This window comes from Thunnus albacares, chromosome 14 (assembly GCF_914725855.1).
Source record: "Thunnus albacares chromosome 14, fThuAlb1.1, whole genome shotgun sequence".
Taxonomy (NCBI): Eukaryota; Metazoa; Chordata; class Actinopteri; order Scombriformes; family Scombridae; genus Thunnus; species Thunnus albacares.
Window position 1 is genome coordinate 7,714,460 of NC_058119.1, and position 17,032 is coordinate 7,731,491.

The 17,032-nt window shown below is 39.4% G+C and overlaps 2 protein-coding genes across 3 annotated transcripts; one reads left to right on the forward strand and one right to left on the reverse strand.

Moving 5' to 3' along the window:
- The first annotated feature begins 673 nt into the window (after positions 1 to 673).
- On the forward strand, positions 674 to 13,568 carry sgpl1 (sphingosine-1-phosphate lyase 1). Of its 2 annotated transcripts, none has more exons than XM_044372625.1 (14): positions 674 to 828; positions 5,005 to 5,170; positions 5,728 to 5,795; positions 6,204 to 6,351; positions 6,575 to 6,654; positions 6,920 to 7,048; positions 7,149 to 7,237; positions 7,536 to 7,644; positions 7,738 to 7,836; positions 7,927 to 8,073; positions 8,414 to 8,652; positions 8,809 to 8,955; positions 9,044 to 9,164; positions 10,696 to 13,568. In XM_044372625.1, exons 1-14 carry the CDS (start codon positions 817 to 819, stop codon positions 10,837 to 10,839), a joined length of 1,698 nt encoding a protein of 565 aa, XP_044228560.1. In that variant the 5' UTR covers positions 674 to 816; the 3' UTR covers positions 10,840 to 13,568. The 2 variants fall into 2 exon arrangements, with proteins under 2 accessions (XP_044228560.1, XP_044228561.1); XM_044372626.1 differs by lacking the exon at positions 674 to 828 and adding an exon at positions 2,333 to 3,074.
- A 47-nt stretch (positions 13,569 to 13,615) lies between these two features.
- pcbd1 (pterin-4 alpha-carbinolamine dehydratase/dimerization cofactor of hepatocyte nuclear factor 1 alpha) lies at positions 13,616 to 16,824 on the reverse strand. The gene is made up of 4 exons (XM_044372628.1): positions 16,699 to 16,824; positions 15,737 to 15,868; positions 15,535 to 15,615; positions 13,616 to 14,117 (listed from the first exon to the last, which is right to left on the reverse strand). The coding sequence occupies exons 1-4, from the start codon at positions 16,699 to 16,701 to the stop codon at positions 14,025 to 14,027; spliced, it is 309 nt and encodes a 102-aa protein (XP_044228563.1). The 5' UTR covers positions 16,702 to 16,824; the 3' UTR covers positions 13,616 to 14,024.
- Positions 16,825 to 17,032: the final 208 nt, after the last annotated feature.

A 17,032-nucleotide genomic window follows, 5' to 3' on the forward strand; every position in this document is an offset into this window, starting at 1 on the left:
TATATAAGTGTAAATACTTAATAAACCAGTGCGAGCAGCAAACGTTTCAAACATATAGTATTTGTCTGGTGTTTTTATTCAACCTTTGTTGCTTTGCATGACAGTAAATGTGTGATTTTGTATCCTTGATTTGTACAATACACTATTGTTTATGTTCTGTATTTATAGAAACAATGTAGAAAATAGTATAGAAAATAGTTGTGACTATGATTAACTATATAATTATCACCTATTTTAAAATTCAGAATTTAATATTTTTATGACATATAATATTACATTTTTAGCAGTTCAGTTTCCCAAATTTTTATGCAGCAATGTTTCATGAATAAACATCAGTTACACACCCATGTGGATATTCTTCTGTCAAAGATCAGCTCAGTCCCACTTCATTCAAGAAAATAACTGATATTCTGATTCATGAAAGCACCGATATGACTGGGCTTTACTGGGACTTGACGAGGACCGAGGAGCATTTGAATGCAGCATCAGCTCTTTGCTAGCTCATCTCATTGGCGGGTGTTCAAACGTTGGGCACCACAGTTGCTGTACATAGTAGATCTACAAAAGACGCGGTGCAGCACAGACCGCAGACTTTCCTGTGATTACACCAAGCCATAACATTGTCAAATCTACACATGCGCAGACCGCGCGCAGCCATATCAGACCGCGGGTTACTTCCTGAATCAGGATTAGCTTGCGGCTGTTTGATAGTAGCATGTAGATGAGAGCCGAAGACTCTAAGCAGGCAGCTGGAGGTGACTTTCCCGAGTCTCACACTAAAAAAGAGGGCTGTCGGTGAGAGTTGGCCTCGACAATATGGATTACTGGGTAGGTGACGCTTCACTTTAACCTGTTTTCGCACATTACACACTGTGTAGTACCTGGCACGATGACAGTGCTGCTACAAGACGCTGGAAGAAGCTCAGACTTGTTTATCAACACTGAAGTGAGCTAATGACCTGACTTGTTGTGCTCTCAGGGATGCTCGAAGTCTAAAAACAGTGTTTGTGCAGCGACCTTTTTATATAAAAGCCTTACTTTACAGATTTGTGGATGTTTTTTTAAAAGTGTTTACATTAATACTTTGCTTCTTGAAGTGAGACATTTTATATGAGAAAAGACACAGTATGTTTTTAGACCTAAAACCTAAATACAACAATGCTGCTCGCTCTTGTAGTTTCATGCTACACTTCTATTGGGCGAAAATCTGTTTTCTTTTTTTTTTTTTCAATGAGGTGTCTGTTAGTGGAGAGTACTTCCTCTGCAAAAGGTTTAACGTTAAAGCTCCTACCTATTGTTTATTGTTGCACCCACTTGTTTAAAATTAGATATCCTGTTCAACATAAACCTTCAGGAAGTTTAAACAAAGCATTACTCTTTAGCACTGCCACCAGAGAGCAGTTTAGATTTGTGGGGTTTTCCTTAAAGGAGCAGAATCAACTTTTTGTTGATAGTAGGGATCAGCAGTCGGACAAAAGACTGGGCACTAGAGGGCGGCTCCTCTGACACAGATCTGCTGTCAGTGCAAGATTAATCTCCAACCTGCCTGTCACAGTCTGCACTCATGAATGAAAACCCTCATTTTGATTTTGGCTTAAAAATTCAGGTCATAACACGACGGCCTAGAGGCGCAGCAGACAGTTAAACAATACTTTCCAGACACCACAGCTGTAATTATTTCCTCCTGAATGATCTTTGAATATCGTTGACTAGGCAGCAGTGATGTTGTGCGAGCAGTCTGTTTTCCCTTGATGTATCCAGGAGCAGCCACCTCACACGCCCAGTACATTTCCATGAGAACATGACCTCCCCTCTGAGGCAACAAAAGGTCTCCTTACAGAACAGTCAAATGTTGTATGAGGGGGAGCAAAGGAATGGGCGTCCACAGCTCAACAATGAGGAGGACAATACTGGTACACAAGTCTTTGTGTGAACTTGTTGTAAGTTTTCCTGAGGCAAAGATAGATTTGAATGGTTTGGAAGTGTGTGGGTGGATCTGAGAGAGAAATACAGACAGAAAATGTGTTGGATAACAGAAAGCGAGAGAGAGGCCTGTATCCTGAGGGGGGTCATGCACATTACATGAGCCTCCCAGACTTGCCTTTTGCACTGATGTTAAATAACAACATCTAATCTCTTCTTTATGACAGATGAAGCTCAGACGCGTGGCAGTGGTCACTGCACCTGCTCTTTACCTTAATACACAAACGTTATCCCTGTGGTGAAAACTCAAGCACTCCCAGTCAACACATGGTACTTTATTTTCCATGGATTCCCGCTCAGCATATGCAGCTGGTCTTGCCAAACCTGTATGAGAACATAATCCAAACAGGCAGGTAGGACAGCTATAGTCTGGGTAGTGGGGGCGTACCCCTGTGGCTCAGTGACACCCTCCGTTTCAGCTTCATTCACTTGGAAAAACTTGTGAATGTGTGAATTTTCACCATTATTTGCCGATGCTTCACGTCGTCTGACATGATAAACACACTGCACAAGGGGAACCAAATTATGGGGTGTTTATTTCAAGCAGCGCAGATTGCGATAACTTAAGATATTGTCCTTTGAACCTTAAGCGTTACTCCATCAGATTGTGGAGAAACAAGCACACTTGCTATCAAACTACATGCTATTGTGTCATAAAATCACTGCGGGGGAGAGATAATGAAAAGAGCCAACAGATCATTTTACTGCACTTATGAAATGGCATTCATGGGTCATTTACCATGATATTACTGTGACTGTTACATTTTCACAAGCATTTTACTATTTCAGCAGTTATTGGTGACCAGGCTTGTATGATATATTTTTAGTTGGGTCTACGTAAAGGCAAATTTCCTGTCGTGTCTGATTATGAATGATTGCAAAACATCCTTTCCGCTGGCTGGTTGGATGTGTTGTTGCCGGTTTGGGTGCTGGGAGGAGTCGAGTGATAGTCGTTCAGTCAGCTGAGAGCAATCTCTCACTCTCACCTGGAGAACGAGGAGCCGACCAGCTGTACAGCCAACAGTCTGCTGTAGTCAATCAGAAAACTGCTGACAGTGTTGAACTCTGCAGAGCTAACCATGTCTTCTGATGTAAGTACTAACCTGCATTCATGTACATGGTAACAGTTAATCATACAAAGATTATGTCTGAATATAAGAGAGCTGTGTTACTGGAGGATAATAATCTCCTTTTGCGTTTTAAGGTTTTAATGCTACAACAAATATGTTCTAGTGCTGCGGAAGTTACCTTGAGAAATAAGTTACTTGCCTTAAAAAGTAACTAGTTATAAAGTTACTCTTTCTTAAAAGTAATTTGTTGGAGCACTTTAATCCGTGTGCAGATAAATCTACCGCTTAGGTTTTAAACCTAATATTTGCTGTTTATCAATTAGACCTGCAATGATTGGCCTGCAGTCAATTAATCAATTAATCAATAAACAGAAAATTAGTCGCAAATTATTTTCATAATCAATTAATTGTTTAAGGTATTTTTCTAACAAAAGTGATAAAACTTTGATAGTTCCAGGTTCTCAACTGTGAGACTTTGTTGCTTTTCTTCATCTGACATTACAGTAAATTGATTTAATCGCTGGTCGGACGAAACAGTAACAATAATAGTAATAATACATTTTATTTAATGGCGGCTGTCATGGCACTCAAGGTCACCTTACATCATATAAGATCAGCAATAAAATGCACAATAAATAACAAAGTACCAGTAATAAAACATTAGTGCAATCATCAATAAAACATGCACTAAGCAAAAGGGTGTAGAGAGCAGACTGGAATCAGCTGCACGGAGGACGTCGTTGGTGATCTTAACCCGTAAGAACCCATGGTGACACAGGTGTCACCAACCCTATTTAACAATTCTGATGCTTTAATGCTTTAAAGATGTCTTGTATTACATTTAACCTGTTCTGACCACATTTCTTGAACAAACTGATATAAAACAAATTAGGGAAATACCGTTATGACATATATGTTACATTACAGATCTTTGACACTGAAGGTAGAATCTCAAAAAAAAATCAGAAATGTGTTCCTTGTGGTCCATTTGGTCTGTTTTATATTCCTCATAATTTTCCTTAAAGGAGAAATGGGTCCGGGTTCTTATGGGTTAATCAGGGCTGTTTCTGTGGTATGTTTGGGGTGAAAGCCAGATTGGAATTGTTCAAAGAAATTATTGTTATCAAGGTAGATCTGGAGTTGAAATGCAACTCCTTTCTCAAGAATTTCAGAGGCGAATGGTAAATTGGAAGTCCAAACCAGTTTTTTCCTGAGTTGGTCTGATTATGGCAACATCTAGGGAAGGGAGACTGTACCAGTGGTCAGGGAGGAGTTGATAATGGAGGTTATCAGGGAGATGATGGAGGGCAAGGATGATTTAACAAGGGTTGTGAGAATATTGGACTTTGTAATAAGTTCAAAAACATGATTTTCAGTTGGAGGACTGAAGTCACGTAGGACAGTGGATGGAGACAGATTCATGGCAACAAGACATTCGATGAAGGAATGTTGTATAAAAAGCAAGTCACGCAACTAGACTGAACAATCTACTGCAAAACAAGATTTACAGCTTGATTTTAGGAGTTACATTTCTGGATTATTTCTTTATTTCAACATCCATATATTTGCACATAGATATGTAGAAACATATGAAATGCAGGTTCTTACATCATACATAAAATAAAATGGTCACGATGGCGTCAAACCATGACTCAGTCTCATAAACGCAGAGTGTGAAGTGGTCCCTTCCTCTTATTGAAATTGTCAAAAGAAGACAGATTTGTAACAGATGTATTCTTGTGATCCTGTATTTTCTTTATTGAAAATTCTGTATTACTGTAAACATTAATAATGTAAGACTGTAGAGTTTGACCTTATTGTAAATTCTACATATCGTTCATGGCAAAATTATGATTGTGACTTTACTTCATCACCTAAAATATCTTGTTCTGTTTTGCTCACTGTGACATGTGAGTTACTCCTGTAACCGGCTGTGCGTCTCTGTGTCCAGAGTGCCTTGGAGGTGTATAAGGAGATGGTCCTGCTGTACCTGGAGGAGGGCCGACGGCAGGTCAACTTGCACTGCGCGGACCTGGAGCCATGGCAGATCATCGGGGTGACAGTCATCACCACACTTGCAGCAGTCTGGATCAAAGGATTCCTCTTCCAACAAGAAAGTAATCTGTCACACATGTCACGCATATTATATCAGACAGAAGGCCATGTTCACAGAGCTTTGTTATAACTTCCATGCTGTGGTTTGTTGTTATAACTTTCAACGTCAGGGTTAACCCCTGCTCACCTACTGTGTGTTATCCTCATCAAAATGTGGAAATGTGAGCTATTGAATGAACAGCTTTTTCAGTTCCTCTGCAGTTGGCAACTTCTAGTACAGCGCTCGTTTCTCTAGTATGTTTGACTGAGAAATGCTGTCAATCAACAAGAATTTCCAGATCTGCTATCAATCAATCAGTGCTTGAATTCCTAACAGGGTCAGCTCCACCCGTCTTACTGCAGCTCCCAAAGAAAGTTGTTTAGAGTGAAGCTTCTCAGAGGAGACTAGATGCTTGTCCTCAGGATCAGAATTAAATGCTTTGTGGATGTGAGCCTAGTTTTTTTTTTTTTTCCTTGTCTTGACTTGTGATTATATGTCATAGTCAGCTGTTTAATGTTTGTGGTTGAATGTGAGCCAGCGTTTCACCACAGCTGCTTCCTTGTCTTTTTTGTCTAATAGGTCTCATATCCAGAATCAAGAAGCAGTGCTTTCGACTCATCAGAAAAATACCCTTTGTTGGCGGAGCAGTAAGTATCAGTGGTGAATCTGTTCCTTCTTCTCTCAGCAGATGTGCATAGACTCTGTCGTCTAAGGCTCTTATGAGTCACTCTTGGATGACTGAGTGCAACGGGGAAGAAGGGGGGGGGCAGACCTTTGGCACACTTAACATCATGCACTAGTGATAACATTCGGTTACTTCTGGTCATTAGCTGGCCAACTCAGAGCTCACCGTCAGGCTTTATCAAAAATGTACATAAAGCATTGATAGCACAATGAACATTTTGTCACATTCAGTCTAAAACACAGAAAACTGCTGCTGTACTTAACCTTTATTTATTTTAGGAAATTACTTTTTTTTTTTTTAACTTTACTGTTGTTTTTACAGCATTCAGACTTTCTGTCTCTAAAGCGACTCTGTCCTCTCTTTCCGACAGATTCAGAGCCAACTGAACAAGGCTTTGGACGACATGTCTACCAGTCTGTGTACTCTGAAGGAGGGGATGAGCTACACTAAACAGCTGCCCTCAAAAGGTCTCACACAGAGCCAAGTGCTGGACAAAATCAGAGAGTACGAGACTCTGAGTAAGTGAGACTCTCATTATCTTTATAGCCGACTTCATGAGAAGCATTTCTAATGTAATGTTCCACCACTTTGAAGATAGAAGGAGTAGATTTAAGGTTGCCAGTGTTTAGTTTAGGCTGAGTTCCATTACTGATTTGTAATCTCATGTGGCCTTTTATCATATTAAAAACATTTTTCTTTGAGAAAACCAATGATTTCTGAGGAGATGACGTGTTGTTGCAGATGAGGTGAAGTGGGAGAAAGGATGTGTTTCGGGTGCAGTGTACTGGGGCGATGAATCACTGACCAAACTCCTGGTGAAGGTATGCCTCTTTGAATACATCTCTGGACTTTGGCATCCCAGCCATGAAAAGTCAAGGTCCAACTTGAGAACATGTTGGTGTTAGCTACATTATTTTATGTTTCTTTTTTGTATCTTTTTTGACAAACAAATCTTTTTCATTCCTCCGAAGAGATTTCTGTTGTCCCCATTTCTTTTTTTTTTGTCTGCTCATAGCTCACAGTAAAAATTTTGAGTTTGCATAGATCTTTTCATCTTGTGTCTCATTTTGTTGCTTTTGTTTGTAGGTATATGGAGACTTTGCATGGAGTAACCCGCTTCACCCAGACATCTTTCCTGGTGTAAGAAAGATGGAGGCAGAGGTTGTTAGAATGGCTTGCACACTTTTCCAGGGTGGACCCAACTCCTGTGGCACAGTAAGTTATCATATACATACACTCACAAGATGTATAAGCTGAGGATTGATGGAAAAACATGGATTGGCTTAATTTAACAGCTCTTTGCCTTTTTGTCCAGGTTACTTCAGGGGGAACTGAGAGCATACTGATGGCCTGCAAGGCATACAGAGACATGGCGTATGAACGTGGTGTCAAATACCCTGAAATGTAAGATGAACTTTATGAGCCACGGTTGATTTAAATTTTCTTGGTATAAATCATTTTTTGTCCTCTGTTCTTGCACAAGTTTATTGTTTCTTTTAACTTCCTTCAGTTTAACCTGAGAAAAAAAATTAATCACTTTCTCTCTGAATCTCAAGCATCTTTTGTTTCTCAAATGTCTCACTTTTTTTTTTTTGTCTTTTTTTCCTTTGGCAATACTACACTTCATGGTCATACCAGTAAAGCAAATTGGCCCATTTCAAGCCTTGTTCCTGACATTATTTTTGTGTTCTAATTTCTGCAGTCTTGCACCAGTGAGCGTCCATGCAGCCTTTGACAAAGCAGCACACTACTTTGGGATGAAACTTGTTCACATTCCCCTCGACAAGAAAACTATGAAAGTAGACGTGAAGGTGAGAATACAGTATGTGCAGACAGCAGGTGCTAATTAACTGCTACTCTTTGACATCAGTTTCACCATATTGTTTCTTCTTCTTCTCTTCAAGGCCATGAAGAGAGCAATCAACAAGAACACAGCCATGCTGGTGTGCTCAGCGCCTCAGTTTCCTCATGGAATCATGGATCCCATTGAGGAAGTAGCCAAGGTCAGAAGTGAAATTATTTTTCCTCTAAATAGGTTTTGAAATGAAAATATGGAAGTTCCTCTCTGACACTTTCTGCCCACTCTGTCGCAGCTGGCTGTACGCTACAACCTCCCGCTGCATGTGGATGCCTGTCTGGGAGGTTTTCTCATTGTCTTCATGGCCAAGGTTGGGTACACACTTGCCCCGTTCGACTTCAGGGTAAAAGGCGTTACCAGCATCTCTGCAGACACACACAAGGTGAGGAGGGGTTGTGCATTTCCTTCAAATTCAAAAACAGAACATGACACTTTAAAATCTACAACTACATTACATCATATTTGATCACAGAATATTTTTATTGTTACTCATGCATATTTCTGTATACTGTATGGAGACATTTCTTGTATTGTTCATTTCCTAACTAAAAAACTAATAAACAGGGTTTACCAAAAATATATCAAATCTATGAAATCTAATAACAAATCTGTAGGAATTGACATTGTACTATGTGTAATGCAATAGTCACAACATGACATCCAGACTGTACTTTTATAGTGGCTCTAATTCTTCATTGTGTGTGTGTCACATTCCTCTCCAGTACGGCTATGCCCCCAAAGGTTCCTCAGTGATCCTCTACAGTGATAAAAAGTATCGTCACTATCAGTACTTTGTGGCTCCAGACTGGCAGGGGGGAATCTACGCCTCCCCCTCTGTAGCGGGCTCGAGGCCCGGAGGAATCATCGCCGCCTGCTGGGCGACCATGATGCACATGGGAGAGGACGGATACATTGATGCCACTAGGAAGATCATCAATGCAGCACGCAAAATTAAAACAGAGTAAGACATCGAGATCAGTGATACTGAAGTCATGATTGTTGATAATCAAAGTAAATAAGATTGTTTTAATTAGAGTTTGATTTCAGCTTTGGTATTTACTGTTGAGCCAGAGATCCTCCATCATTTTAAGATGATCTTTTTTATTCTTTGTGACAGAATTCGCAAGATAAAAGGTGTGTTTGTGTTTGGGGATCCAGAGGTGTCAGTGGTGGCAATAGGCTCAGATGTTTTTGATATTTTCCGTCTGTCTAATGCACTCACGTCAAAGGGCTGGAATCTGAACACACTGCAGTACCCATCCAGGTAGATATTAAATGAATAATAGTAATTTCACAAGCATATTGGTACAGCAAATATTCACCAATGTAACAACTGTATGATCTCTTCACAGCATCCACATTTGTTGCACGGTTCTGCACACCCAGCCGGGCGTTGTTGAACGATTTATTGGTGACGTCAAAGAGCAGGTCGCCAACATCCTGAAAAACCCCACAGAGAAAACCACAGGAATGGTGAGATAGCTCTGCTTATGCACCTCATTCATACATTAAATATGCACTAAATATAATATTGTTGTAAAACATTACTCGTTATGCCAAGCTATTCTCATTAAGCCAATAGAGCTGATGATAAGTTGATCAATATAATAAGATTTAGGATTGATTTTTGGACAAAAAAAAAACCAATTAGAAGACTTCAGCTTGGGCTCTGGGAAAATTGTGAAGGGTATCAATTAATCAAAGAAATATAATGCAATTACGTAAGTCAATAATAGTCAATAATAATGGAAAGAATGGTCAGTTGCTGCCCTCGTTGACAATAACCAGGATAGCTATTATTTGGAGTTTTATCATAGACAGTAGGAATATGTCAAGACACCACAGCAGTAAAAAATATATTTCAGAAAATATTGCATCTGCCTAAAGCACCACAGATAAAGGGTGGACCATTTTACTTTGAATGCTCAACAATTATGCAATGCCTCAACTTAACAGGTCGCCAGTCAACACAGCTAACACATATAAACTGACAAATTCACAGCTTGGGGGAATTTAAAGTTTCCAGTTCACCAAACCTGCATGTCAGCGGACTGTAGTAGGAGTGCAGAGCATCCACAGGAGAGAACATGCCGCCCTGTAAGGGTGTATGCAACCTTTGCATCTGTTGTCGTTGTTATTATTTTTATTATTATTATTATCATCATCAAACTTTAATTTAATCTCTGGACTGCTTGTCAGTGTGGGCAGACAGTACAGTACTGTTCATTTGGATTCAGACATGACGTGTCTACATCAGTCTCTGTTGTTTAACCATGCTGGAATTTTGTTTTCTTTATGCACAAGTTGTCCTTTCAAGTCGACACAAGCAGCATATGCGGTTTTATGCTGTTTTGTGTGCCAGTTTTAAATAGAGTAGAAACTCTCCCACAAACCTGCATTGTGCCAGTCAGGTTTGTCGGTAGCACAAACATAGATCACAGGTTCGGGACAACAAACAAAGGCTTGACTGACAACAACCTAAATTACATATTCAAGGAATAAATGAGGCCATGGCATAATCAAAGATGGAAAAACCAAGACCAACTCAAGAGGAAGTCTTGGTGGAAAAAAAAATCTGCTTAAAGAAAAATAAAGCCTACTTTACAGAAAACAAAATTATAGCGAAATATAAATAATAAAAATAAAAATAAACTAATTTACACATTTAGAATTACCTTTCTTATGTATTTGAGCTTTTTGTTTATTAATTCTGTGTATTCATTCATTATCAAATATATCAGGTTTGTCTACCACACAGAACAATAGTCCACTGTCATCTTTTCTGAACTGGAAAAATGTATTAAGCTAACGCTATCACATCTACTCTACATGTTAACAGCTCAGATATAAAACCTGTTCTCTGGTGGTTGTTGTTGTTAGAAGTATTCTGGAGTATAAGTAGTCGATTGTCATTATCATCATACTTATAAGTATCACAGTGATGATTTGAGTGTAAATGTTTCTGCACTCTTGTGAACTCCCTTGTGTCTTCCTGCTGTTTCAGGGAGCAATCTACGGCATGGCCCAGTCCATCCCAGACAGATCCATGGTTACAGAGATCTCCCGAGGCTTCCTGGACTGCCTCTACAGCACTGAGGTGCCCAAGTCAGACACCAGCCACATGAATGGCAACGGCAAAGCCCACTGAAACAGGATCAGGCTGCTCTGGCCCCATCCCCGCTGCACAGAGGGAAGCATGCTCGCCTCCTCCTAGTGCTCTGAGTTAATCGCTCAATGGTTGCCTTATCTTGCATACCCACAACCCATACGGAAACATCTGCAACGATTTTGAAAGCACAAGCCATCATCATTTTAATCAGCCCAGAGGGATAACGCTTGTAACGTTGTGCCTAAATGGCACAGGAAAGCAATGACTGGTTTCAAACGAGTTGTAGTCTTTCATTTGATTTTATTAATATAGTGAAAGTGTGTGTGTGTGAGTTTTGTTTGTTTTAAGAGTTCATTTCAATTTTAACTTTTGTTTAATGCATATTTCTGTCATAATCTGTACTGATCGCATAGCAAAAATCTTTTTTTTTTTTTTAATGCCAGAACATTTCAGCTTGCTGCCATCACCGTGTCACTATCTGTGATGACTCAGCAAAAACACAAACCACTGAAAGCTTGTTAGAACCGCTGTGCTGCCCTCTAGCATGAAACCTGATGCACTGCTCAAGACTGGCTGTACATGTGGAGGCCTGTTGAAGGAGTATGGTTATCACTATCATGAAATAGTTCTAGAAAACAGCATTTTTAATGTAAAAGCACTGCTATGCCCTGGCAAGAACATATCAGGTTAATCTGTAAATCACTTGAAACTACAAGTCTGATGTTATGGTAGAAGTTAGTCTGTAAGCATGAACACATACAGTATGTCCTAGTTTGTTAGCACTTAGTATGATGACATTCTTTTAGTACATTTAAGTCTGCATTCGTGGTCCATCTACAGTGGTTGGAATTTTTAGGGAGAATGATTTGGATTGTTGATTGCTTTCATTAATTTTCAACAAATAGTTTTTAAAATTGAACTTTCCAAAAGGGAGAAGCTGTAACCAGGAGTGTTTTGGAAGCGGCTAGTGGAATCCAAAGCTTATCAGCCACATAGATTATTTTATTGCTTGTTTTTCAGAGCTGAAAACAAAAAGTGGCTGCCTGGTTAAGTTAAGCAATTAAGTTTAAAATCTTTTAAGTTCACTGTATGTTTTCAAGTTGCAGAAATTCATTATTTCCTGTGCAGTCTGCATAGTCACCTGTGTACCACTTTGTTTTAATAATTGTTTCCTAATTCAATCTACCTCAGTTTCTACTCAATGCAATTGTCATGTATTCATCAACTGAGACACATCCTAACAACAGGGCAACTGTTTAGTTCCATTTCTAACATTATAATCTTTTCAAACTGTACAATGTTCGGGCATTTGACAAACCACATTCAAGTGTTCTTAGATATACTGATACTGAAGAGAAAGATATCCACTGTGATTGATCCACAGACTGACAGATTTGATAGTTTTCTTGGGGGGAAAATCTGTTCTTTGCCCTGTCTGTAAAGTGGATGTGTTTTGGTGAATATTTATCCATTCACCAGGATATGTGCTTATTTACAACCAGGTTGTTAAAGATGCATACTGTAACACCAAAAGGACCTTTTGTTGTCTGTTTTACTTTCATGTGCTTATCCGATACTGCTTGTTGAAATTGTGTATTTCCATGAAATTATTTCTGTTTGTGCAATATGTAACTATTCCTTTAATGAAGTGAAAGGAAGGGGAATGCTCTATTAATGTTTTACAGAAAGTAATAGTAATGAATGACAGATTATCAGCCTTGTTAGTGTAATTTTACCATTTGTGTGACCACTGGGTGTTTTATTAATCACTTCATTTGTGAGTCTTTTTTTTTGTGAGTGTTTGTGTTTTTACATACTGAACCGTTTTCAAGAGATTAGACATGAATGTATTTAGGCTCTTACATGTCTTCTTATAAGCTGAAGACTGACAGGTCTTCAGGTTATAATGTGGATTTTTCTAGCTTTCAGTCAGTGCCTGGTTAAAGGACCTTACGACAGCCGGAGAACGATTGGAGCTAATTACCATCATCTGTGTGGACCCATTCATCAGTACTCTAACTATATGTCCATCTTGTTTGCTTTAGAGAAACATCCTCAAGAAATTTTGAATAAAAACCTTTAATGCAATCTTTAAGCAGTAACTGACAGTGACTACCCGCTGTAACACACTCTCTCTGAAGTCTGAAACTCTATAATCTTTCCTGCTTTTATTGTAGTTTGGTGATGTTACGTAGCAATAATGAGCATTCACCTCTGTGCCTTCAGAGGTTTGGACTTGTGTTGTCATTTTCTCTCTAACAGCCTCAGGGATCTGGCTTCATAACAAACATCATTAAGGTCCACTGCTCTTTCAAACATACACAGGGTGGACAAAATAACTTAAACACTAACATTCGTATATTGCAATCTAATATGGCAGCCCTTTAAAAATATATAACCTTATAACAGTCTTAAAATGTTGAACTTTGCACAGAGAACTGTTTATTCAACTCTGGTAATTTGCATGTCTCTAGACTACTGGATTGCTTTATAATGAAAGGTCTTTGAAATTTGTCCACCCCAGCGCAGTATGTCTTCACATGTGAGGTTTTGAATGTGCACGGTTTAAAGAGTTTTGTTTAATCTCTCCTTGTATAACAGATTTTTTTTTTAAACAAGGAACCACCTGCTGGTTTCTACTAGCAAATAATGCATAGTAAACAATGTTAACACACAGTGAGCAGTTACATTAACACAGTTATACTCTTAAGTTGAACACAGCAGATGGCCTACAGTATTCTGTTTTCAATAAAATGCATTCAGTCTGATTTTTTCTGGTCAGTTTTCTGTTATAACAACAACTGTTTGACAATAATAGATTTGCAGAAAATAACTTTTTACTAACAGTACAAAAAATTGCCACATAAGACACTATTGGTGACAGAAAGACACATTATTGTAAATGGTACCTGTGTTAACAAGTGGAATGGATACTGAGGAATTTGTATTTTTACTTGAGTGTAAATTAAATGTAAGGTGAATGATTTTATGATTTGTCTTACCATTAGCTAAAAATCTCACATATATTCACCATATGCAAAACCAACAACAGCATAATTTTAACACCTGCTACATTATTCACAAGAATTGAAAGTAACTGGTTCATATTCTTTGGGTGTTGCAGGTCACAGCTTCAGAGATTTCTCAGTGGAATGAATATAAGAAGAGCTGTGACTTCCAGCACTTCAGTTTTCACTGTGGAATCGACTGACAATGTGTGTCGGTCACATCAGAGATGCCTGGTCAATGAAGGTGGCCAAAGTGATGTCACGCTGGGACAGCCCCCCACAGTCATGTGTGCTGAGAGTGATCTGGACCTGGGTGAACACAGGAAAATGGAATCGTGAGTATGACGCTCATCATGTGATGAGAACAGGCTAAATTTAACATGCTGAAGTAAATCTGAGTGTTCTTGCTTTAGCCAACAGGTCAGTGAAAATTACAAAGTCTCAAATTAGCAAACAAAACTCCCATTTCCCATTGACATATGTTGCACCCAAAGAAGGATTAAATCAAGTAAAATATCCGTCCCTGTCTCCATTGCCAATAAATTGATATATCAGCTGAATTGAAGGCCTTGAAAGCAATCGAAGTTCCATTTGATGTTCTTGTGAAGAAACCAACAGAGATGTCAGTTTAAGTGTACGCACTGAAAGTAGGTGAAATGTCAATTCAGGTGTAACAGTGATATCAGTTGAAATGTCAGGTGAAGAGCTGAAAGCTTTTGAAATCTCTGCAGAGTAAATGATGAAAGCAGTGTCAACCCAGCATATTGAGCATTAGGTTAAAATATTGAAATGTCTGAAAAAAATTAGCCTGTAAAGTAAAAGTTTTAAAAAACTGAAAAGCTAAAAAGAAATTAAAATCATGGTGTTTTTTATTTGAATTATGTGTCTAGTTTATGAAGACATAGTAATAAAGGGATAGGTTTTAATATTCCACCCAGACTAAAAATTAATTTGCATTCGTTTATTTTTATTTATTTTTGGTCACTAGGAGGCGGCACAGCAAGCTGCAAACACAGCGTACTGTAGTTGATATGGCTGAACTTGTTAGCAGCCAGTCTCTTATTTACACATCCAGCAGACATGAAGCAACATCAGCATTGATCTGGAGTTGTGTTTCTGTCCACCTAATGAATTAAAGTCTAATATTTACTTTCCTTTTAGCTCTGTTTTGGTCACTATCAACTCCTGAGGGAAATATCTGACTTTTTAACTGCTGAATGCGCTGCTGTGATCACCTGTCAGCTGTATGGTGCTGAGCAGGAAGCATACAGTTGTTTCATCAGAGCTTTTGGCAAAACAGCTGTCTGCTGTGACTGGAAACAAGCTGATAAGAGTGAAGAAAAACAGTCAAGCTGCTGCCTATAACACCAAAACAATAAGCTGAAAGATGCTAAACAGCTCTATGAGTTAAGAGGCTGCAGCATCAGGTAAGAATTCTCTGTGGGTTCATCACAAGGAAATTTAACAGAGGTTGTGTTGAATAAATACACTTCAATTACAAGGACAGAGCTTTGGTAAAGGGTGATGGCAGGAGCGTCTTTGTCTACTTTAGCATAAGAACAATGTTCTTGATGATTTGCAGATAAATGAAGGTCAGCTAAGTCAAAAGGGATCATGAAATTGAAGCAATACTGGCCTCTCCTTCAGCAAGGGAAGCAAATCAGGACCAAGTTGAGCTGTGATTGTGTATCAATTTATCAAAAATGGCATAATTAGCTTTTTCTACCTTATTATAGACATTGAACCACTCAGGATGATGGTCCATCTTCTCTGCTTGTAGCGCCACTCTGGACATGAAACCAAAAGCCTGGAAGACAGAACATCGCATCCCAAATCATGATAAATATAAAAATACAGTACAGGTACAGTATATGTTAGTTATGTGAGTTTTGTAAGTCAAGTGTAATGAAATATGATATATTAGGAACCTGATTGAAGTCTTTAAAAACAAACTCTTTGTAAATGGCGTCCCGTCCCACAACCTCCACCCACTGAGCGTTGCGTAGCAAGGGGAGTAGGTGGGCCCTCTCCTCCTCAGTCAGACTCTGGATCTTACCAGCCTGGAGGGACAGAGCAGAGGTAACAGTACAGCAGATCTGAGAGGGGCAGCTTCACAAACACAAACTGTGATTGGTTGCACAGGGTCCCATCTGGAAACAATGAGAGAGGCTGCATTCCCAGTTAAAAACTTGCTGGTTCAAAGGTATGTGGTGGTGGTGGGAGAGGAGGTGGGGCTTATGTTTGCTCCCTTTTGATTCCTAATCTTGACACATGATGCAGGGTCACATGCATTTAAAGTCAGTTATGCTCATTTCATTCAGCCTTCATGACCCTGACTCCAAATCTAAACCGAACATTTCACAACATTCCTCAAATAGATATCTGATTTTATTGCACAATCAAGAGGAGGGCTGTTGAAGGCTTTGTCCCCAGATGAGCGGTCATGCTTATAAGCAAACAGAGCAAACAGATGTCACAAGCACAGCCTAACACAGAGCAGTGACATCAACAGGTATCATAGCAACGCTCTAATCTGCTCTATCTGTGGAGCGAATGGGCTGCACGCAGACAATGACCACTGTCTATTCATCCAATACGCTGGCTTAAACCATAATACAAAAAAATGTGCTTATGTCATTCTTATCCCTGAATTTTTAACTTACCTTTCACCAGGGTTTCAATCACACTGCAAAATCATACTGACACATTGAACTTTGTATTAAAAAGTGCTGTGTCTATCCAAATATGTGCAGCACTCTGACTAGGCGATTAAATATTATCTAGGTGAATTTTAGGCTATGCGATTAAGTAAATTTCAACAGGTGTGTGAGGCGGTGAGCAGCCCTGTGTGTCAGGCCACACACACACTGTAGAGAGGTTGTGTACTCACCATGTTTGCAGAGTGTTTTCATGCACAGAGGAGGTTCAGCTCCAGCTCTCTTCTTGCACAGAGGCAAATCTGCAGTGGTAGAAACTGGAATGAATCTACCCGACACATGAGCTCTATTGTAGGTCCTGCTTAGCTGCCCCTGCAGAAGCCTGAGCAGAAATCCTCCCTGCTGATAGGTCACTCAGCCACCTGTCAACACTGGTTTAATGCATACATCCATGGTTTAATCATAAACTGTCATCTGCTGCACGAGGCATGCATGAGGGCAGCTATTGGAACAGGAGTCAACACAAAGCCCCGGTGCAGCAATGTTTGCTGTGTGATGAAAGAATGA